The following is a 22289-nucleotide window of genomic DNA, read 5'->3' as shown; positions in this document are numbered from 1 at the left end:
TCTTCCCTTTTTTCCCCTGAAGGGTTATTTGGGAGTTGTTCCTGATCCGATGTGAGGTCAAAGGTCAAAGGTCAGGGATGTCTATGTGTACAGATTGTAAAGCACTCTGAGACAAATTTGTAATTTGGCATACAAATAAACTGAAATTGGGCTATACAAATAAACTGAATGGAATTGAAAAACAATCCTGAGCTCCCTGTCTGACCACAAAACAGGAGAAAATGGACACAACAAAAATGGCAGAGAACCCCTACAAGCTTGACTCGAAAATACACACAAATGGTGGCCGACACTTAGGCACCAGGTCATGGGATGGTCAAGCTCAGAGGTGAAGAGAGAGAGACACCTAGTCTGGGTGTATATAAGCCCCGCCCACTGATTAGGTGATCCCTCTCAGGTGGTGTTGCTCCAGGCGTACCAGACCTGAGAGAGATAGCTCCACCCTCCTCCTGAAAGAGGGCCGTCTCATGGGACGTAACAGTGTGTGTGTGTGTGTGTGTGTGTGTGTGTGTGTGTGTGTGTGTGTGTGTGTGAGCTATAAAAGCAGCTGACCAGGAGTCCGTACAACTGGAGCTTCTTCTCTCGACATCTTTACAGGTCAGTGACTGGCTGAGTGTGTGTGTGTGTGTGAGTGTGTGTGTGTGAGTGTGTGTGTGTGAGTGAGTGTGAGTGAGTGTGTGTGTGTGTGACTGTGTGAGTGAGTGCGTGTGTGCGTGTGTGTGTGTGTGTGAGTGTGTGTGACTGTGTGTGTGTGTGTGTGTGTGTGTGAGTGTGTGTGTGTGTGACTGTGTGTGAGTGTGTGTGTGTGAGTGTGTGTGTGTGTGTGAGTGTGAGTGTGTGTGTGTTGTTGACGTTGTGTTGTTGTGTTGTTGTCCTCCTCAGCGCCATGGCGACCCTCCTCCCTGCTGCTCTGCTGCTGCTGCTGCTCCCTGGCTCTCCGGCTCAAGGTCCTGTGACATGACAACGTACCGTTCGGCTCATTTTGGTATCGTAACGTTCACCACGTTGACCTCTTGACCTCTTGACCCCCAGACCTCAAGCAAACGCCCTTTTCCATCATGGTGAGCAACTCGGTGAAGCATACCGCCTCGAGGACCTTCAAGGCGTCCGTGTCGCCCGGAGGGATCCTGCTGGGCGGGATGAGGAGGCTGCAGGACTCCGATGACGGCTTCAGGTGAGACCACCGGCTGTGGGAGGAGCCAGCGTAGCCACGGCGTCGAAGGTCAAAGGTCAACGGCCACGTGTCTCTGCAGGTTCAAGTACACGGAGGACGTGAACTACGGCCCGTACCTGGAGAGCGTGAACGGGTTGGCCGGTTGCCACGACCACCGGACCTACTGGGAGCTGCTGGTGCAGAAACCCAACAGTCATGCCATTCCTCTGAACGTCGGTGCGGCAGCACAATATAAATATCACTTCATATAAATATCACTTTATATAACTATGACTTTATATAAATATCACTTTATATAAATATCACTTTATATAACTATAACTTTATATAAATATCACTTTATATCATTGTTATGATTTATTATTATTTATTTCATATTTATGAGATAAAAAGTCAAACTTATTATCATAAGTTTGACTTTTTATCTCTAAAATATGAATAATATTATGAATAATAATAATAACAATATAAGTAATAATTCTGAAATATACATTTTAAATTATGAGATAGAAAGAGAAACAATGGTTAAAAAAACTTCTTCTTTATTTTACTGCCGGCTGCCATACTGCTGTAAACCAGTGTGTGTGTGTGTGTGAGTGTGTGTATGTGTGTGTGTGTGTGTGTGTGTGTGTGTGTGTGTGTGTGTGTGTGTGTGTGTGTGTGTGTGTGTGTGTGTGTGTGTGTGTGTGTGTGTGTGTGTGTGTGTGTGTGTGTGTGTGTGTGTGCAGGGATCGGGTGTTACATTCCGAGTGCGGGCGACGTGATAATCCTGAACTTCACAAAGTACTGAGGCCCCGACGAGCCGCTCACCCGTTGGCTCTAATGGTCCAGACTCGTCCTCCTGACCGCGCGTTGCTCTGTGATGATGTCATGCTCTGTGATGATGTCATGTTATAAGACACCTGCTTTGTTTTAATGATTTAATGAAGACATTCAAATAAAAAATCTCCTTCACAGCACGAAATCTCTTTTTTATAACTATATTTTGCCTGTAAAATGATCAGTTTTTTTTTTACAGGAAATGACCGTAAATGTATTTAAGATGAAGAAAAGTCTCTATAAAATTATAAACTATCACACAGCACACAATTAAATGATTATATATATATATTAATATAAGTTATGAAATATATCTTTAAAACTATGAATATTTCTCACTTTTACTCAAATGTAAATGTTTAAAAAGCAAAAAACTAAAACAACATGGATTCATTTCCAGTGTTTTAAAGGGTCAGTTCACATAAATTAACAATAAATAAATAACATACTTTGTCTTTTGCCTTTATTTAACTTTATGGATATTTAAGTTTATGGATATTTTTTGCACATTTTCCTAAATTCACTGTTTCATATATTTTCTCTAAAGCTGAAACGTTTTAGTCAAAATTGTTATATTCTTGAAATCTCTAATGAAATGAAACATTCATTTATTTGAACCAATATGTTGTTGGTGTGCATTTTCAACCTGTGAGGCGAGACTACTGGCTACTTGGATCCTGCTAAGTGTCTTCTTTAAATTAGTTTATCTGCTGAGTTACTGTTGTATTTGTTGTTTGGAGCTGCTGGATTGTTGGTCTGCACTGTTTTAGGATTTGTTTTGGTAGAGAGGTGTGTCCTGATTACTGACACCTGAATCTTCACGGATTGGACGAGCGCTCATCACCTGGTTTCAATTGAATACTAACGAGCAAGGGGTGGTGTCAACGCGGCTGGAGGTAATTGGCACCAACTTGGGCTCATAACCGGATCGGGTCTTTAGAGTCAGCTGTAGCGTCATCGGAGGACAAAGACATTGGAGTCTTCCGTTGGAGTCGAGACTCGGAGGACAAAGACATAGGAGTCTTCCGTTGGAGTCGAGACTCGGAGGACAAAGACATAGGAGTCTTCCGTTGGAGTCGAGACTGGGAGGACAAAGACATAGGAGTCTTCCGTTGGAGTCGAGACTGGGAGGACAAAGACATAGGAGTCTTCCGTTGGAGTCGAGACTGGGAGGACAAAGACATAGGAGTCTTCTCTTGGAGTCGAGACTGGGAGGACAAAGACATAGGAGTCTTCCGTTGGAGTCGAGACTCGGAGGACAAAGACATAGGAGTCTTCCGTTGGAGTCGAGACTCGGAGGACAAAGACATAGGAGTCTTCCGTTGGAGTCGAGACTGGGAGGACAAAGACATAGGAGTCTTCCGTTGGAGTCGAGACTGGGAGGACAAAGACATAGGAGTCTTCCGTTGGAGTCGAGACTCGGAGGACAAAGACATAGGAGTCTTCCGTTGGAGTCGAGACTGGGAGGACAAAGACATAGGAGTCTTCCGTTGGAGTCGAGACTGGGAGGACAAAGACATAGGAGTCTTCCGTTGGAGTCGAGACTCGGGAGGACAAAGACATAGGAGTCTTCCGTTGGAGTCGAGACTGGAGGACAAAGACATAGGAGTCTTCCGTTGGAGTCGAGACTGGGAGGACAAAGACATAGGAGTCTTCCATTGGAGTCGAGACTGGGAGGACAAAGACATAGGAGTCTTCCGTTGGAGTCGAGACTCGGAGGACAAAGACATAGGAGTCTTCCGTTGGAGTCGAGACTGGGAGGACAAAGACATAGGAGTCTTCCCTTGGAGTCGAGACTCGGAGGACAAAGACATAGGAGTCTTCCCTTGGAGTCGAGACTCGGAGGACAAAGACATAGGAGTCTTCCCTTGGAGGACAAAGACATAGGAGTCTTCCGTTGGAGTCGAGACTCGGAGGACAAAGACATAGGAGTCTTCCGTTGGAGTCGAGACTGGGAGGACAAAGACATAGGAGTCTTCCGTTGGAGTCGAGACTGGAGGACAAAGACATAGGAGTCTTCCGTTGGAGTCGAGACTGGGAGGACAAAGACATAGGAGTCTTCGAGTCGAGACTGGAGGACAAAGACATAGGAGTCTTCCGTTGGAGTCGAGACTGGAGGACAAAGACATAGGAGTCTTCCGTTGGAGTCGAGACTGGGAGGACAAAGACATAGGAGTCTTCCATTGGAGTCGAGACTGGGAGGACAAAGACATAGGAGTCTTCCGTTGGAGTCGAGACTGGGAGGACAAAGACATAGGAGTCTTCCGTTGGAGTCGAGACTGGGAGGACAAAGACATAGGAGTCTTCCGTTGGAGTCGAGACTGGAGGACAAAGACATAGGAGTCTTCCGTTGGAGTCGAGACTGGGAGGACAAAGACATAGGAGTCTTCCGTTGGAGTCGAGACTGGGAGGACAAAGACATAGGAGTCTTCCGTTGGAGTCGAGACTGGGAGGACAAAGACATAGGAGTCTTCCGTTGGAGTCGAGACTGGGAGGACAAAGACATAGGAGTCTTCCGTTGGAGTCGAGACTGGGAGGACAAAGACATAGGAGTCTTCCGTTGGAGTCGAGACTGGGAGGACAAAGACATAGGAGTCTTCCGTTGGAGTCGAGACTGGGAGGACAAAGACATAGGAGTCTTCCGTTGGAGTCGAGACTGGGAGGACAAAGACATAGGAGTCTTCCTTGGAGTCGAGACTCGGAGGACAAAGACATAGGAGTCTTCCTTGGAGTCGAGACTGGAGGACAAAGACATAGGAGTCTTCCTTGGAGTCGAGACTGGAGGACAAAGACATAGGAGTCTTCCGTTGAGTCGAGACTGGGAGGACAAAGACATAGGAGTCTTCCGTTGGAGTCGAGACTGGGAGGACAAAGACATAGGAGTCTTCCGTTGGAGTCGAGACTGGGAGGACAAAGACATAGGTGTCTTCCCTTGGAGTCGAGACTGGGAGGACAAGGACAAAGACATAGGAGTCTTCCGTTGGAGTCGAGACTGGGAGGACAAAGACATAGGAGTCTTCCGTTGGAGTCGAGACTGGGAGGACAAAGACATAGGAGTCTTCTCTTGGAGTCGAGACTGGGAGGACAAAGACATAGGAGTCTTCCGTTGGAGTCGAGACTGGGAGGACAAAGACATAGGAGTCTTCCGTTGGAGTCGAGACTGGAGGACAAAGACATAGGAGTCTTCCGTTGGAGTCGAGACTGGGAGGACAAAGACATAGGAGTCTTCCGTTGGAGTCGAGACTGGGAGGACAAAGACATAAGAGTCTTCCCTTGGAGTCGAGACTGGGAGGACAAAGACATAGGAGTCTTCCGTTGGAGTCGAGACTGGGAGGACAAAGACAGGAGTCTTCCCTTGGAGTCGAGACTCGGAGGACAAAGACATAGGAGTCAAGACTCGGAGGACAAAGACATAGGAGTTTTCCGTTGGAGTCGAGACTCGGAGGACAAAGACATAGGAGTCTTCCGTTGGAGTCGAGACTGGGAGGACAAAGACATAGGAGTCTTCTCTTGGAGTCGAGACTGGGAGGACAAAGACATAGGAGTCTTCCATTGGAGTCGAGACTCGGAGGACAAAGACATAGGAGTCTTCCGTTGGAGTCGAGACTCGGAGGACAAAGACATAAGAGTCTTCCGTTGGAGTCGAGACTGGGAGGACAAAGACAGGAGTCTTCCGTTGGAGTCGAGACTGGGAGGACAAAGACAGGAGTCTTCCGTTGCAGTCGAGACTGGGAGGACAAAGACATAGGAGTCTTCCGTTGGAGTCGAGACTGGGAGGACAAAGACATAGGAGTCTTCCGTTGGAGTCGAGACTCGGAGGACAAAGACATAGGAGTCTTCCGTTGGAGTCGAGACTCGGAGGACAAAGACATAGGAGTCTTCCGTTGGAGTCGAGACTGGGAGGACAAAGACATAGGAGTCTTCCGTTGGAGTCGAGACTCGGAGGACAAAGACATAGGAGTCTTCCGTTGGAGTCGAGACTGGGAGGACAAAGACATAGGAGTCTTCCGTTGCAGTCGAGACTGGGAGGACAAAGACATAGGAGTCTTCCGTTGCAGTCGAGACTGGGAGGACAAAGACATAGGAGTCTTCCGTTGGAGTCGAGACTCGGAGGACAAAGACATAGGAGTCTTCCCTTGGAGTCGAGACTGGGAGGACAAAGACATAGGAGTCTTCCGTTGCAGTCGAGACTGGGAGGACAAAGACATAGGAGTCTTCCGTTGGAGTCGAGACTGGGAGGACAAAAACATAGGAGTCTTCCGTTGGAGTCGAGACTCGGAGGACAAAGACATAGGAGTCTTCCGTTGGAGTCGAGACTGGGAGGACAAAGACATAGGAGTCTTCCGTTGGAGTCGAGACTGGGAGGACAAAGACATAGGAGTCTTCCGTTGGAGTCGAGACTGGGAGGACAAAGACATAGGAGTCTTCCGTTGGAGTCGAGACTGGGAGGACAAAGACATAGGAGTCTTCCTTGGAGTCGAGACTGGGAGGACAAAGACATATGAGTCTTCCCTTGGTGTCGAGACTCGGAGGACAAAGACATAGGAGTCTTCCGTTGGAGTCGAGACTGGGAGGACAAAGACATAGGAGTCTTCCGTTGGAGTCGAGACTCGGAGGACAAAGACATAGTAGTCTTCCGTTGGAGTCGAGACTGGGAGGACAAAGACATAGGAGTCTTCCGTTGGAGTTGAGACTCGTAGGACAAAGACATAGGAGTCTTCCCTTGGAGTCGAGACTCGGAGGACAAAGACATAGGAGTCTTCCCTTGGAGTCGAGACCCGGAGGACAAAGACATAGGAGTCTTCCGTTGGAGTCGAGACTGGGAGGACAAAGACATAGGAGTCTTCCGTTGGAGTCGAGACTGGGAGGACAAAGACATAGGAGTCTTCCGTTGGAGTCGAGACTCGGAGGACAAAGACATAGGAGTCTTCCGTTGGAGTCGAGACTGGGAGGACAAAGACATAGGAGTCTTCCGTTGGAGTCGAGACTGGGAGGACAAAGACATAGGAGTCTTCCCTTGGAGTCGAGACTCGGAGGACAAAGACATAGGAGTCAAGACTCGGAGGACAAAGACATAGGAGTCTTCCGTTGGAGTCGAGACTCGGAGACAAAGACATCGGAGTCTTCCGTTTTAGTCGAGACTCGGAGGACAAAAACATAGGAGTCTTCCGTTGGAGTCGAGACTCGGAGGACAAAGACATAGGAGTCTTCCGTTGGAGTCGAGACTGGGAGGACAAAGACATAGGAGTCTTCTGTTGGAGTCGAGACTCGGAGGACAAAGACATAGGAGTCTTCCGTTGGAGTCGAGACTCGGAGGACAAAGACATAGGAGTCTTCCGTTGGAGTCGAGACTGGGAGGACAAAGACATAGGAGTCTTCCCTTGTGACAGAGATATAAATGTATGTTATGTTATTGCTTACCGTATCTTAAACTCAACAATCAGAGGAGCTTCCCGAACTCCGCGTTCCCACCCGAAGGTTGTGTTATGTGTTCGGGGAGTCTGATACCAGACGGAAGGAATATGTCAACTTGTCCTCAGTTCCACTTCTCCTTTGTTGTTGTGTGTGTGAGTGTTAAGCTTTCAATAAAAGGCTGGACCAAAGGGGTGCTCGGCGGAATGTCTTGGAGGTCGTCGTGTTCAGAGCATAGGCGACTGAGCTTCCCCTTTGGCCAAAGCTTTGGTCAAAGATACTACGTTGTCTGTGATTCATTTCGCCTCCTTGACCGTGATAGAGAGGAAAAACCTATCATAACTTGGTGCCGTGACCGGATCCCAACATACCCATCGGCTGGATTTTTCTTTTTCCTGCGGAGCCACTGACACCTGTGCAAGGCCCCGACTGATCATCGGATTAAGAGACCGCTCAGCAGTGGATAATAATTTCTGCAGAGAGATCCAGTCGTGGATTGACGGGATCAGCGGATCGGAAGACCGAGGAGACTGACCCAGACAAAGTACGTATGGTTTGCCCTTTTGCGAAAAATAAAGGTTGATTACGCCGTAAAATAAGGTTTGCCCTTTTGCGAGAAATAAAGGTTGACTACGTCGGAAAAAATAAGCTTTTGCCCTTTTGCGAAAAATAAAGGTTGATTAAAGGTCGTAAAAATAAGTGTGGTGAACTAATACATATTTGTGGGAGAACTATGTGTTTGTTTAGCTTTGTTTGTTTATATTTGTTTGTGAATGCTGTGACTCTATTGAATCAGCGTTTACGACCTGTTCAATTAGACAACCACAGATTGACAGGTTTGGGTAAAGAAACAAGGAAATGTACTAATACTATACGATCACACCATAAACAATGGGTAATTCTCACGGAAAGCCTGAAGGCGAATTTTCAGGCGACACATTGTTTATGTTCAAACAGGACTCAGATAGTGTGAAATATCTGAAAAAATAAAATAAAAAAATGAAAAATAAAATGGAAATACGGCTTTTCCGGCGAACTAAACGTTTTTGAGATAGAAACAATCTGTAAAAATCTAAAAACCATCGCCATAGAAAACAAAAAACCCAGACTCAGCGAATCAAAACACCACGAACTAAAACAAGCAGAACAGTGGGTCCGAGCAGCAAAAGAGAGGGCACAAGGCCAAGTAAAAGAAAAATTATGGGCTACCAAAAAGTCTATTCAAGGCCGTTGCTATTTTGAGTCATGGGCAATGCCATGTCTCAACAGGAGGGATGGTATCTATGATAGAACAAAACTACTTAAAATTTTTTTGTAAAGCATGTGTGCCATGCATCAAGCACAACCCTCAAGGAAACCTAATCATTCATGGACGCCCCTACCGCCTACCACTAACTCACCCAGATTTAGAGCGGGTGGGGGAGAAAGAAACAATAGTGGAGTACATGAAGAAGACCATGATGGGGAGAGGAGTCAGAGAAGCAAATGTCTTGCCAGATTCACCTGTCTCCCCCATTATGTCTGTACAGGTCAGCGACTGGGTCTGCATCCGCATCAAGAAAAAGACGTGAGCGACGCCTGGGAGGACCATTCAAGTCCTTCTGACGACTGCAACCGCTGTAAAGATAGCCGAGAGGACCACCTGGATACATCTTTCCCATTGCAAACTGTTCCTACAGAAATCCCGGACCAGTGCCCTGATCCCGAGGCGACCACGAGCAGAGGGACTGACTTCAAAGGGGCTGTCCGCAAAAAAGACAGCCATCTCAACCATCTCAACGTCAGTGAAGAAACCAACGATCCCTGCTCTTAGGTGTCGGCTCGGGTGATGGAGCGAGAGGTCCCGAGGAACTCAAACGAGAGGAGCAAGGGAGAAGGAGCGGAAAGAAGACCCTCCAGACTCCCAAAGAGATTGGTGTGGTGTTACTAACAAATTATGTGTAAGAAAAAAAGAATAATCATGATTCTGCTTGGACTGCTTAACCCAAATACGTAAATCACATGCTGCTTAGAAATTAGACAAATAAAATGAGTGCCCTTATTGACCATGTTTAAATAATAAGCAATAGCATAAACAGGAGGGAACTGACAGAGATATAAATGTATGTTATGTTATTGCTTACCGTATCTTAAACTCAACAATCAGAGGAGCTTCCCGAACTCCGCGTTCCCACCCGAAGGTTGTGTTATGTGTTCGGGGAGTCTGATACCAGACGGAAAGAATGTGTCAACTTGTCCGAAGGTTTTGTTATGTGTTCGGGGAGTCTGATACCAGACGGAAGGAATATGTCAACTTGTCCTCAGTTCCACTTCTCCTTTGGTGTTGTGTGTGTGTGAGTGTTAAGCTTTCAATAAAAGGCTGGACCAAAGGGGTGCTCGGCGGAATGTCTTGGAGGTCGTCGTGTTCAGAGCATAGGCGACTGAGCTTCCCCTTTGGCCAAAGCTTTGGTCAAAGATACTACGTTGTCTGTGATTCATTTCTCGCCTCCTTGACCGTGATAGAGAGGAAAAAACCTATCACCTTGGAGCCGAGACTCGGAGGACAAAGACATAGGAGTCTTCCGTTGGAGTCGAGACTCGGAGGACAAAGACATAAGAGTCTTCCGTTGGAGTCGAGACTCGGAGGACAAAGACATAAGAGTCTTCCGTTGGAGTCGAGACTGGGAGGACAAAGACAGGAGTCTTCCGTTGGAGTCGAGACTGGGAGGACAAAGACATAGGAGTCTTCCGTTGCAGTCGAGACTGGGAGGACAAAGACATAGGAGTCTTCCGTTGGAGTCGAGACTCGGAGGACAAAGACATAGGAGTCTTCCGTTGGAGTCGAGACTCGGAGGACAAAAACATAGGAGTCTTCCGTTGGAGTCGAGACTCGGAGGACAAAGACATAGGAGTCTTCCGTTGGAGTCGAGACTCGGAGGACAAAGACATAGGAGTCTTCCGTTGGAGTCGAGACTGGGAGGACAAAGACATAGGAGTCTTCCATTGGAGTCGAGACTCGGAGGACAAAGACATAGGAGTCTTCCGTTGGAGTCGAGACTGGGAGGAGAAAGACATAGGAGTCTTCCGTTGGAGTCGAGACTGGGAGGACAAAGACATAGGAGTCTTCCGTTGGAGTCGAGACTCGGAGGACAAAGACATGAGTCTTCCGTTGGAGTCGAGACTCGGAGGACAAAGACATAGGAGTCTTCCGTTGGAGTCGAGACTCGGAGGACAAAGACATAGGAGTCTTCCGTTGGAGTCGAGACTGGGAGGACAAAGACATAGGAGTCTTCCGTTGGAGTCGAGACTGAGAGGACAAAGACATAGGAGTCTTCCGTTGGAGTCGAGACTCGGAGGACAAAGACATAGGAGTCTTCCGTTGGAGTCGAGACTCGGAGGACAAAGACATAGGAGTCTTCCGTTGGAGTCGAGACTCGGAGGACAAAGACATAGGAGTCTTCCGTTGGAGTCGAGACTGGGAGGACAAAGACATAGGAGTCTTCTCTTGGAGTCGAGACTGGGAGGACAAAGACATAGGAGTCTTCCATTGGAGTCGAGACTCGGAGGACAAAGACATAGGAGTCTTCCGTTGGAGTCGAGACTCGGAGGACAAAGACATAAGAGTCTTCCGTTGGAGTCGAGACTGGGAGGACAAAGACAGGAGTCTTCCGTTGGAGTCGAGACTGGGAGGACAAAGACATAGGAGTCTTCCGTTGCAGTCGAGACTGGGAGGACAAAGACATAGGAGTCTTCCGTTGGAGTCGAGACTCGGAGGACAAAGACATAGGAGTCTTCCGTTGGAGTCGAGACTGGGAGGACAAAAACATAGGAGTCTTCCGTTGGAGTCGAGACTCGGAGGACAAAGACATAGGAGTCTTCCGTTGGAGTCGAGACTCGGAGGACAAAGACATAGGAGTCTTCTGTTGGAGTCGAGACTCGGAGGACAAAGACATAGGAGTCTTCCGTTGGAGTCGAGACTCGGAGGACAAAGACATAGGAGTCTTCCGTTGGAGTCGAGACTGGGAGGACAAAGACATAGGAGTCTTCCGTTGCAGTCGAGACTGGGAGGACAAAGACATAGGAGTCTTCCGTTGCAGTCGAGACTGGGAGGACAAAGACATAGGAGTCTTCCGTTGGAGTCGAGACTGGGAGGACAAAAACATAGGAGTCTTCCGTTGCAGTCGAGACTCGGAGGACAAAGACATAAGAGTCTTCCGTTGGAGTCGAGACTCGGAGGACAAAGACATAGGAGTCTTCCGTTGGAGTCGAGACTCGGAGGACAAAGACATAGGAGTCAAGACTCGGAGGACAAAGACATAGGAGTCAAGACTCGGAGGACAAAGACATATGAGTCTTCCCTTGGAGTCGAGACTCGGAGGACAAAGACATAGGAGTCTTCCGTTGGAGTCGAGACTGGGAGGACAAAGACATAGGAGTCTTCCGTTGGAGTCGAGACTCGGAGGACAAAGACATAGTAGTCTTCCGTTGGAGTCGAGACTGGGAGGACAAAGACATAGGAGTCTTCCGTTGGAGTTGAGACTCGGAGGACAAAGACATAGGAGTCTTCCCTTGGAGTCGAGACTCGGAGGACAAAGACATAGGAGTCTTCCGTTGGAGTCGAGACTCGGAGGACAAAGACATAGGAGTCTTCCGTTGGAGTCGAGACTGGGAGGACAAAGACATAGGAGTCTTCCGTTGGAGTCGAGACTGGGAGGACAAAGACATAGGAGTCTTCCGTTGGAGTCGAGACTGGAGGACAAAGACATAGGAGTCTTCCGTTGGAGTCGAGACTGGAGGACAAAGACATAGGAGTCTTCCGTTGGAGTCGAGACTGGAGGACAAAGACATAGGAGTCTTCCTTGGAGTCGAGACTGGGAGGACAAAGACATAGGAGTCTTCCCTTGAGTCGAGACTGAGGACAAAGACATAGGAGTCAAGACTCGGAGGACAAAGACATAGGAGTCTTCCGTTGGAGTCGAGACTCGGAGACAAAGACATCGGAGTCTTCCGTTTGAGTCGAGACTCGGAGGACAAAGACATAGGAGTCTTCCGTTGGAGTCAAGACTCGGAGGACAAAGACATCGGAGTCTTCCGTTGGAGTCTTCGTGGGTGGCTGTGTATTCCACCATTTTGTGAATATGTGTGTATTTTCCATACCTGTGCGTATCTCTACTCGTAGTTCCTATAGGACTCGTTCATTCATGGACCGGAACCCCTCCTCGGTTATCCTTCCTACCCGTTCTACTCACACCCAGCACCTTGTCACGGGAGGCCTCTGGAACTGTCAGTCAGCCAACCGCACGGCCGGTTTCATCTCTTTGCCATGGAGCAGTCGCATGACTTCCTGGCTCTCACTGAGACCTGGATCACAGCAGACAACACGTCGACCCCGGCTGCTCTCTCCTCGGCCTTCTCCTTCAGCCACACACCAGACCCTCTGGTCGGGGTGGAGGTACAGGTTTACTCTTCTCACCCAAATGGTGTTTCTCTCCCTACTCTCTTCCACTCTTTATCCCACTGACTTTTGAGTTCCATGCTGTGACGGTGACTCATCCGGTTCAACTACACATTGTTGTTCTCTACCGTCCCCCTGGTTCTTTGGGAGATTTCTTGGAAGAGCTAGACGCCGAGAGAGCCACCCTGCGAGCGACGGAAAGAAAATGGCGAAAAACGAATCAAGCGGAAGACTTGCTCTTCTATCAATCTCTTCTCTCCTCCTTCTCTTCCTCTATATCTGCAGCCAAAAGCTCGTTCTACCTGACCAAAATTCAGTCTTCCTTCTCTAACCCTAAAAAACTCTTCTCTATCTTTTCCAACCTCCTTGATCCCCCCTGTCCCCCTCCTCCTTCCACACTTTTGCCGAGCCACTTTGTCGACTACTTTACAAACAAGATAGACGACATCCGCTCCTCCTTTACTAATCCATCTTCTATCACCTCACCAACACTAACTTCTTCATCCCCCTCTCTTTCCTCTTTCACCCCCCCTGTCTCCCAATCAAGTTCTTAGCTTGGTGACCTCCGCCCGACCAACCACCTGCGCCCTTGACCCCGTCCCATCTCCCATCCTCCAGGCTATTGCTCCTGACCTTCTGACCTTCCTCACCCATCTTATTAACAGCTCCCTCTCAACTGGCTGTTTCCCTAACTCTCTGAAGGAGGCTAGAGTCAACCCTCTCCTGAAGAAACCCACGCTCGACCCGTCTGAAGTCAGCAACTACAGACCGGTCTGTCTTCTTCCTTTTCTCTCCAAAACTCTGGAGCGAGCTATCTTGAGCCAAGTGTCCTCCTATCTCCACAGTAACAACCTTCTTGACCCTCACCAGTCTGGATTCAAGGCCGGCCACTCGACAGAGTCTGCCCTCCTTGCTGTCTCTGAGCAGCTTCACTCTGCTAGAGCAGCCTCTCTCTCCTCTATCCTTATCCTTCTAGACCTTTCTGCAGCATTTGACACCGTGAACCACCAGATCCTGATCTCTTCTCTTCAGGAACTGGGATCTCAGGCACTGCACTCGCTCTTTTCTCTTCCTACCTTAACGACCGCACTTACCGGGTAACTTGGAGAGGATCTGTGTCTGATCCTTGTCCTCTCACTACTGGGGTTCCTCAAGGCTCCGTCCTGGGTCCCCTCCTCTTCCTCTCACTACTGGGGTTCCTCAAGGCTCTGTCCTGGGTCCCCTCCTCTTCACTCTGTACACAAATTCTCTCGGCTCTGTCATTCGTTCGCATGGCTTCTCCTACCATAGCTATGCTGATGACACCCAACTGATCTTCTCGTTTCCACCGGCCGAAACACAGGTGGCGGCGCGAATCTCTGCCTGTCTGACCGACATCTCAGTGGATGTCTGCTCACCACCTGAAGATCAACCCTGACAAGACCGAGCTACTATTCCTTCCAGGGAAAGGGTCCCCCACCCATGACCTGACTACCATTAACACCTGTGTTGGCCCCTACCCTGACTTCCAGGAACCTCGGGGTGACACTAGACAGTCAACTCTCCCTGACAGCCAACATCACTGTGACAACGCGTTCCTGTAGGTACACGCTGCACAACATCAGGAGAATACGGCCCCTTCTTACTCAGAAGGCGGCACAGGTTCTGGTCCAGGCTCTGGTCCAGGTTCTGGTCCAGGCTCTGATCATTTCACGCCTTGACTACTGCAACTCCCTCCTGGCTGGTCTACCCGCTAAGGCCATCCGACCTCTGCAGCTCATCCAGAATGCAGCAGCTCGACTGGTCTTCAGCTTCCCGAAATTCACCCACACCACTCCGCTCCTTCGATCTCTTAACTGGTTACCGGTGGAGCAGCATCCGCTTCAAAACACTGGTTCTGGTGTACCGTGCTCTAGACGGATCGGGCCCCGTCTACATCCGGGATATGGTCACACCGTACACCCCGGCACGTTCGCTCCGCTCGGCAACAGCCAACCGACTTGTGCCTCCTGCACCTCGAGCTCATCACTCTACATCCAGACTGTTGCTGTCCTGGCTCCTCAGTGGTGGAACGAGCTCCCCACTGACATCAGGACAGCAGAAAGTCTCTACATCTTCCGCCTGAGACTGAAAACACATCTTTTCCGACTATATCTGGATTAAAACACAGATTTGCACTTCAGTGGCACTGGGATGGCACTTATTGTAGTGCTTTTGTGGTTCGACTGAGTTGAGGAAGTGTTGCTTCCTGTGTTCTTGTTGTTCTTAGTTTGTACTCTAGGTTGAAATGCACTTATTGTAAGTCGCTTTGGATAAAAGCGTCTGCTAAATGACATGTAATGTAATGTTGGTGTTGGTATTGCCGTGTATGAATAAAGGAGTAGCTGTGTGCTCACCACGAGGCTCAGAGGTCAGGAACTCAATCCAGACTTGAACATGTAGTAAACACTAGACTGCTGACACAGGCTAACCAGCTAGTGCTAACAGCTAGTGCTAACCAGCTAATGTTAACCAGCTAGTGTTAACCAGCTAGTTTGAACCAGTTACTTTGAACCTGACCAGCTGGTTTTAACCAGCTAGCTTTTTACTTAAATAAAGTATGACGTCCGCCCGTGGAAGTGTTTTATTCAGAGACGTCAGAGTTCTGTTCTTCACGTTGACGTCTTCACCTCTGGAGGCGGAGTCACCACTTGGTGAACCTCAGGATGATCCTCTCACCTGCGGTCGGGATGTAGCATCCGATACCTGCAACACAAGCAGCCGCTAGCTCGTTACCCGGAGTCATCGGAGCCGGAGCGGCGGGCGCGGCGCCCCGGGACTCACCGACGGCCGGTCTGGTGGGCTCGCCGCCCAGAGTCTGGACCAGCAGCTCCCAGTAGGTCCGGTCCACTTCGCTGCTGGACACGTCGTTCACACTCAACAGGTACGGCCCGTAGTTCTCATCATCTGAGAACTGGAACCTGCAGCCGGGGAGTCAGATGGATGGATGATAGATGGATGGATGATAGATGGATGGATGGATAGATAGATGGATGGATAGATGGATGGATGGATAGATAGAAGATAGATAGATAGATGGATGGATGGATGGATAGATAGATAGATGGATAGATGGATGGATGGATGGATGGATAGATAGATAGATGGATGGATAGATGGATAGATGGATGGATGGATGGAGAGATGGATGATAGAGAGATGGATGGATAGATGGATAGATAGATGGATGGATAGAGAGATGGATGGACAGATGGATAGAGAGATGGATGGATAGATGGATGGATAGAGAGATGTATAGAGTTGAATATAACATTCTCCAGAATGAGGGAATAATAAAATCACTTTTAAAGCGTTTACGGATATCTTTTAAATAAAGTTGTTTGAATGGCACCGTGTGGAGCGGTGGTCTTACGTGAAGCCAGCGTTGGAGGCCCTGAGTCTCTTCAGGCCGCCCAGCAGGATCCCTCTGGACTCCACATGCGTGCTGAAGGTCAGCGGCTTGGTCTGCAGCAGCAGGTTCTCCACCACCACGTCGAAGGGAACCGGTTCCACCGCTGAGGAGAGGAGAGGAGAGGAGAGGAGAGGAGAGGAGGAGGAGAGGAGGAGAGGGGAGGAGGGGAGGAGAGGAGGAGAGGAGGGGAGAGGAGGAGAGGAGAGGAGGAGATGAGGAGGACGAGAGGAGACGAGGAGGAGACGAGAGAGAGGAGAGGCGAGGAGGAGGCGAGGAGAGAGGAGAGGAGACGAGAGGAGAGGGAGGAGGCAGAGAGGAGAGGAGAGAGGAGGAGAGAGAGAGGAGGAGAGGAGACGAGGAGGAGAGGAGGAGGAGAGAGAGGAGACGAGGAGGAGGAGGAGACGAGGAGAGCGAGAGGAGAGGAGAGGAGAGGAGAGGAGAGGCGAGGAGGAGAGGAGAGGAGGGGAGAGGAGGAGGAGAGGAGAGGAGACGAGGAGGAGACGAGAGAGAGGACAGAGGAGAGGCGAGGAGACGAGAGGCGAGAGAGAGGCGAGGAGGAGAGAGGAGACGAGGAGGGAGGAGAGGAGAGGAGAGGACGAGAGGAGAGGAGACAGAGAGGAGGGAGAAGAGAGGAGGAGAGGAGGAGAGGAGACGAGGAGGAGGCGAGAGAGGCGAGAGAGGAGGAGAGAGAGAGAGGAGACAGAGGAGAGGAGGGAGGAGAAGAGAGGAGAGGGAGGAGACGAGGGAGGAGAGAGGAGGAGGAGGAGAGGAGAGACAGGAGAGGAGAGAGACGAGAGGAGAGGAGAGAGAGGAGAGGAGAGAGAGGAGACGAGAGGAGAGAGACGAGAGGAGAGGAGAGGAGAGAGACAAGAGAGAGGAGAGAGAGGAGGGAGAGGAGAGGAGAGGAGGAGAACGATGTAGGCCTCAGGCAGAGCAGCTAGAGCAGAGAGCCAGTCACGAGACTGAGGATCGAGTCAGTAGAGCAGAGCACGAGGAGCCAAGAGACGAGAGCCCAGGTCATTACAGAGACGAGAGAGACAGACTGAGAGAGAGAGGAGTCTCAGTAAGACAGCTATTTCTAGAGTTTTATTCAGTATTGACTTTATTAAGTTTCAAAGTCATCTAAGTTATGATAATAGTATTCTCAGAGCTATATCAGTAGTACATTACTACAGATAGAGAATATCTTCCTCAGAGTCTTCTCTCAGATCTTACTTAGATTTACCTCATCATCTATCCTCAAGTACTCTCGCGTCAGAGTAGTACACTCATGAGATCATCTAATGTCAGTCTTCCTCAGTCATCATTTCTCAGAGTATTACCACAGACTATTGACTTCAGTTAAGAAGCCATATGTAACTTCAAAATCACTTATTCTTACCAGATTTGCTCAGCAAGTTGTTCCACTTAAACAGTTTCACTCCACGATGAGAAGAGCCGTCATGAGTTGAGTGAAGCCTTCTCTTCCTCCTCACGCTCTTAATGCTTTAAAATTTAATTTACTCTGAACTTTGACCTCAATACGAATATCCTGATAGTCATTCACAAGTACACACATGACAGTATCATATAATTATATTTAACTCAGCGAGCTTTCTCACGTGAAAAACGACTCATTAAGTTATCACGTCTTCACATGAAGCAGATGATGACAGACAGTGAACTAGTCACGCCGTTCTCTCTCAGGATTCTTTCAATTACCATTTCCGAACACTGATAGACTCGTATCGATCAGCTCATCGCGACACATACCGCTCAGCAAATTGTACAACCCTCAGGATCGAGTCTCACGGAATCACCCAGACAGACTTCTGATCTTTCATTTAATGAAAGATGCAGAATTTCATGTCACTAGAGCTTTTACCAAATCATCGCACCTTTACTTAACTTATGCAACACTGATAAATGTACGAGAGCTCATGCGTTACATAAGTGGTTATAACTGATGGATATTCCGTCAGGGAGTGACTGAGAGACATTGGCAGCTGAACATCTAGTTCTGCACATCCGGAAGTCTTCATTTATATTGAAGGAGTAGTTCAGGATATATACAATATAATACTATCTTTTCAGATTTGCTATATATAAGATCCATCTTTGAGTATCTAGTAGCGTCGTGTTAGACTCAGTATCCAAATTCTGCATTAGGTGAGTGAACTGCACGAACATGTAGTTCTACAGATCATTGCAGTTCTGATACCCGAAGCTTAAAAACATTAAACATGATCCGCTCAGCAAGTCTATCCTAATCTATCGAAATCATCTAGTTAACACAGAGAGACGAGACTTCTGCCTCTACATTCTTTGTAGAATTCGTCACGTCTCTAAAGCGATTCTAATCTTCATGTTGAGTGAACTTTGACTCGTCTCACTCAGTTGCACTTCTGATAGCCCTGGTAAACACATGTTAAATACTCTCAGAGGAACGTCCTCACTAACACAACAAATGATCAACTGAATGGATCATCAAACCAACACACATACAGGACTTCGGCCTTCACAGAGCATTTGAGTGCGTCCAGTCTGTCTCTCAGTTGCGAGCTTGAGCTCACGAACCAGCGTTACCTGCGTCTTATGTGAAGCATCGGAGGAGACAGGCAGACGACATCACGCCAACGGACCGTCGCTCACAACACACCTCACAACTTGCTGACGTGATAGTGAGATCTATCTCACCGGCACAGCCGCTCAAGCACAGTGACAGGTGCCGCCGCCGGCCACAGCGAGGGCGGCAGCGAGGCGTCAGGTCCGGAGCTGCAGTCCGTGGAAGTCTTCATTTGACACTCGAATGAAACGAGGTTCAGCCCCGCGCCCGGTCCCGCGGAGCGAACCTCGGATCCGACCAGCCGACATGAGAGCACGATCAGAAGGCGATCGGAGCTCCTGAAGCCGCCGGCCGATTCCGTCGTCGAGTCGTTTGGTTGGAGATGCGTCGTGAAAATGAATATTTCGTGCTTACCTGGGAAGAGGACGGAGATGAGTTAGAGGTGGCAGAGATGATCCCCTGATCCAACTTTGACCAGTCGTTCAAGCCGAGAGGTCGCCCGCGTCACAGAGTTCTGAGCTTTGGGATGAAGCGAGTAAATTCTATACATATAAATCGACCGTTGAGATTGTGCCGTTCTACCCCAGAGCAGTTGAAGTGGAGTCCGTGAACAGATGACGAAAGGGTGCGTTAGCTAGGCGAGGAAGTGGAACTCAGCGTCAAATGTAGTCACAGATCACTTTACCGTCTGATGAACCACCGATGCCAACGACACGCATCGAGAACCACAGGAGTAGAAGACGGGCCAGCCAGGAGCTGCTGGGTAGTGGAGGGTCGGGGTAGCCTTAGCGTCAGTCGTGAGGGTGAGATCTAACATGACACACATGTTTTACTATTTCTGAGTCTGGTAACCTTGCGAGACATTAACGGATAGAAGGTTGTATATAAGAAGTAGGCGAAGTCGTTGTGAGTATAGACATCTATACAACCAGAGGAGTCGCCCCCTGGTGGCCACGAGAGAGAATGCAGCTTTAACACATGAAGCATAGACTTCTATACAACCAGAAGAGTCGCCACGAGAGAGAATGCAGCTTTAACACATTAAGGGTAGACTTCTATACAACCAGAGGAGTCGCCCCCTGGTGGTCAGTAGAGAGAATGCAGCTTTGACACATGAAGCATATACTTCTATACAACCAGAGGAGTCGCCCCCTGGTGGTCAGGAGAGAGAATGCAGCTTTAACACATGAAGCATAGACTTCTATACAACCAGAGAAGTCGCCCCCTGGTGGTCAGGAGAGAGAATGCAGCTTTAACACATGAAGCATAGACTTCTATACAACCAGAGGAGTCGCCCCCTGGTGGTCAGGAAAGATAATGCAGCTTTAACACATGAAGCATAGACTTCTATACAACCAGAGGAGTCGCCCCCTGGTGGTCAGGAAAGAGAATGCAGCTTTAACACATGAAGCATAGACTTCTATACAACCAGGGGAGTCGCCCCCTGGTGAGCTTGTTTAGACTGTGGCTCGTTACGAGAGTCGTGCCTCCGCCTGTGCTTCGTTAACCTCGTAACTGGAAATTAAATGTCTTCTCGTCGTGAGTGCATCAGGACTGATGCATTATGGGTTACATTATGTTTCATTTCCTGGATCTGCCTCCCTAAAGAGAAATTAGCCAAACAGCCGCGCCTTGAAGTGGAAAGTGGCGCAAGACGGTGAGAAACAGCTCTGGAGACAACGATGCTAATGGAACAAAGAAACATTTGAATGGAGGGATGTGGCCACAACACGGTGGCTTGGAGCACAACAGATGGAAACAACAACAACAACAACAACAGGGAATAGTGACGAGAAACCCTCCAGACCAATCTGATCCGGGAGCATGGAGACTCTAAATGACATTACATTACATTACATTACATGTCATTTAGCAGACGCTTTTATCCAAAGCGACTTACAATCAGTACATTTCAACCTAGAGTATAAACTCATAACAACAAGAATTAAATGACCATAAAGTATAAATGATGACATCGTGCTGTATAGAAGAAGACTTGAAACTAGAGACTGAGACATGAACTCATGTTTACATGTTTACTGAGGGAAGACATCAAGAGAAGTAGAGTAGTCTTTAGAAGCCTTAGTCCTAAAAGGAGTAAATTGCACTGATGCTGCGATCCACGAGGAGAACGGACAACGGCAGCAACACTCCGTCAAGATCTATATTTACTTTATTTGGATATCTTTTTTTGGTAGCGGCTCTTGTGGAGCAGAAGTCGGAGGTGGATGTGTGAGGCCACACGGCGGCCTCAACAGCAGGCAGGAAGGTCTTCATCAGCCAATGAGACGAAGCTGAGGCCTCATAAACAGTCATTTCATGTTCCCTCCTGCTCCGATGGAACCGGTCCACCATGGGTTCCTCTCTCGCGCTCATTGTTTCCTAAACAACAATCCACAGGAGACAGGAAATGATGCCGGCGTCAGAGTTTGTGTTGAGTCGACTTGATGCCGTGATCAACTGAGGACTCTCATTGTGAGGCAGTTAATGGATGCTAATGTGTTATTTGTTATTTGATATTTAGTTATTCTGATTTTATTTATATACACACCACACAGGAAGAGGTCATTAAAAAATGTCATACATATTTTACATTTCAGATTACAATTTCTTTGTTACAATGTTGTACAGGGATAATAATGTTATTAATAATAGAAATACTAATCTTATTCATGAAAAGATATTTAAAGAGATATGTTATTGTAAGATCACACTTTCCGCCGCTGTGCAGAATATATCTAAAAGAGAATAAATGGACATTTAAGTGGCAAACAAACAACAACAACAACCCCGTAGACAGCTGTGAATAGAGACGACTTCTTCTTTGGTTGTTCTCCAAACTGCTCAGTGGCGACTCCTCTGGTGGACCTGACAAACTGCAGCTGTGACAGGAGCAAACGCTATTGTTGATAATCTGTCATTATTTTGAATAGTGATTTGTCCATGTTGTATTTGATCTATTTGTGTTGAGGGATGATTGGTAATTGTTTTATCAGTCATCTACTGAGTAGCCTGATCAGGTATCTGGGATCGATTACTTTTGGCTGCGCCTGGATACTCGGGGGATTCGCGGTGTTTTCCTCATTCAAGTGAACCAGAAAACACAACATCACTCATGTGGTTATTTCTCCCCTTATTCAGGTAATGTTCTACAGTGGTGAAATGATTGTAATGATTTCCTGATGAGTCCAAGGTGACGAGAGAATGTATATGTTGTTTTAAAATAAGTTCAGAGAGACAACAGTGTTATGGGTATTCGTACATGTGGCGCTAGCGCCGATTAGCTCATTAGCTAGCGCTAGCGCCGATTAGCTCGTTAGCTAGCGCTAGCGCCGATTAACTCGTTAGCTAGCGCCAATTAGCTCGTTAGCTAGCGCCGATTACCTCGCTGGCTAGCACTAGCGCTGATTAGCTCGTTAGCTAGCACCGACTAGCTCGTTAGCTAGGCTCATCACTGTGATGCAGTTATGTTGGT

General features: G+C 48.3%; 2 protein-coding genes and 1 long non-coding RNA gene across 3 annotated transcripts; 2 read left to right on the top strand and 1 right to left on the bottom strand.

Annotated features, from left to right (window-relative positions):
• The first annotated feature begins 564 nt into the window (after nt 1-564).
• On the top strand, nt 565-2130 carry LOC130210837 (cobalamin binding intrinsic factor-like). Its single transcript, XM_056441325.1, has 5 exons — nt 565-597; nt 883-947; nt 1033-1174; nt 1254-1390; nt 1903-2130. The coding sequence occupies exons 2-5, from the start codon at nt 887-889 to the stop codon at nt 1962-1964; spliced, it is 402 nt and encodes a 133-aa protein (XP_056297300.1). The 5' UTR covers nt 565-597; nt 883-886; the 3' UTR covers nt 1965-2130.
• Nucleotides 2131-9182: 7052 nt separating this feature from the next.
• On the top strand, nt 9183-9863 carry LOC130210868 (uncharacterized). Its single transcript, XR_008834865.1, has 2 exons — nt 9183-9585; nt 9648-9863. It is a non-coding gene; the product is annotated as an uncharacterized LOC130210868 (long non-coding RNA).
• A 5563-nt stretch (nt 9864-15426) lies between these two features.
• On the bottom strand, nt 15427-19533 carry LOC130210703 (uncharacterized). The gene is made up of 5 exons (XM_056441184.1): nt 19500-19533; nt 18946-19228; nt 16231-16401; nt 15642-15778; nt 15427-15563 (listed from the first exon to the last, which is right to left on the bottom strand). The coding sequence occupies exons 1-5, from the start codon at nt 19531-19533 to the stop codon at nt 15502-15504; spliced, it is 687 nt and encodes a 228-aa protein (XP_056297159.1). The 3' UTR covers nt 15427-15501.
• Between the last annotated feature and the right edge of the window lie 2756 nt (nt 19534-22289).

The sequence above is a fragment of the Pseudoliparis swirei genome, chromosome 20, assembly GCF_029220125.1.
Source record: "Pseudoliparis swirei isolate HS2019 ecotype Mariana Trench chromosome 20, NWPU_hadal_v1, whole genome shotgun sequence".
In the NCBI taxonomy this organism is placed as follows: Eukaryota; Metazoa; Chordata; class Actinopteri; order Perciformes; family Liparidae; genus Pseudoliparis; species Pseudoliparis swirei.
Note: the sequence above shows the minus strand (reverse complement) of the source record. Positions and strands in the feature narration are given on the sequence as shown.

Coding starts and splice junctions, on each gene's coding strand:
- LOC130210837 (XM_056441325.1), top strand. CDS start 887: ATGGCGACCCTCCTCCCTGCTGCTCTGCTGCTGCTGCTGCTCCCTGGC. Junction 948..1,032: donor CCCTGGCTCTCCGGCTCAAG/GTCCTGTGACAT, acceptor CTTGACCCCCAG/ACCTCAAGCAAACGCCCTTT. Junction 1,391..1,902: donor TGCCATTCCTCTGAACGTCG/GTGCGGCAGCAC, acceptor GTGTGTGTGCAG/GGATCGGGTGTTACATTCCG.
- LOC130210703 (XM_056441184.1), bottom strand. CDS start 19,533: ATGCGTGTCGTTGGCATCGGTGGTTCATCAGACG. Junction 19,229..19,499: donor CATCGGTGGTTCATCAGACG/GTAAAGTGATCT, acceptor TCCTCTTCCCAG/GTAAGCACGAAATATTCATT. Junction 16,402..18,945: donor GTGCTTGAGCGGCTGTGCCG/GTGAGATAGATC, acceptor CTCCTCCTCTCC/TCTCCTCTCCTCTCCTCTCC.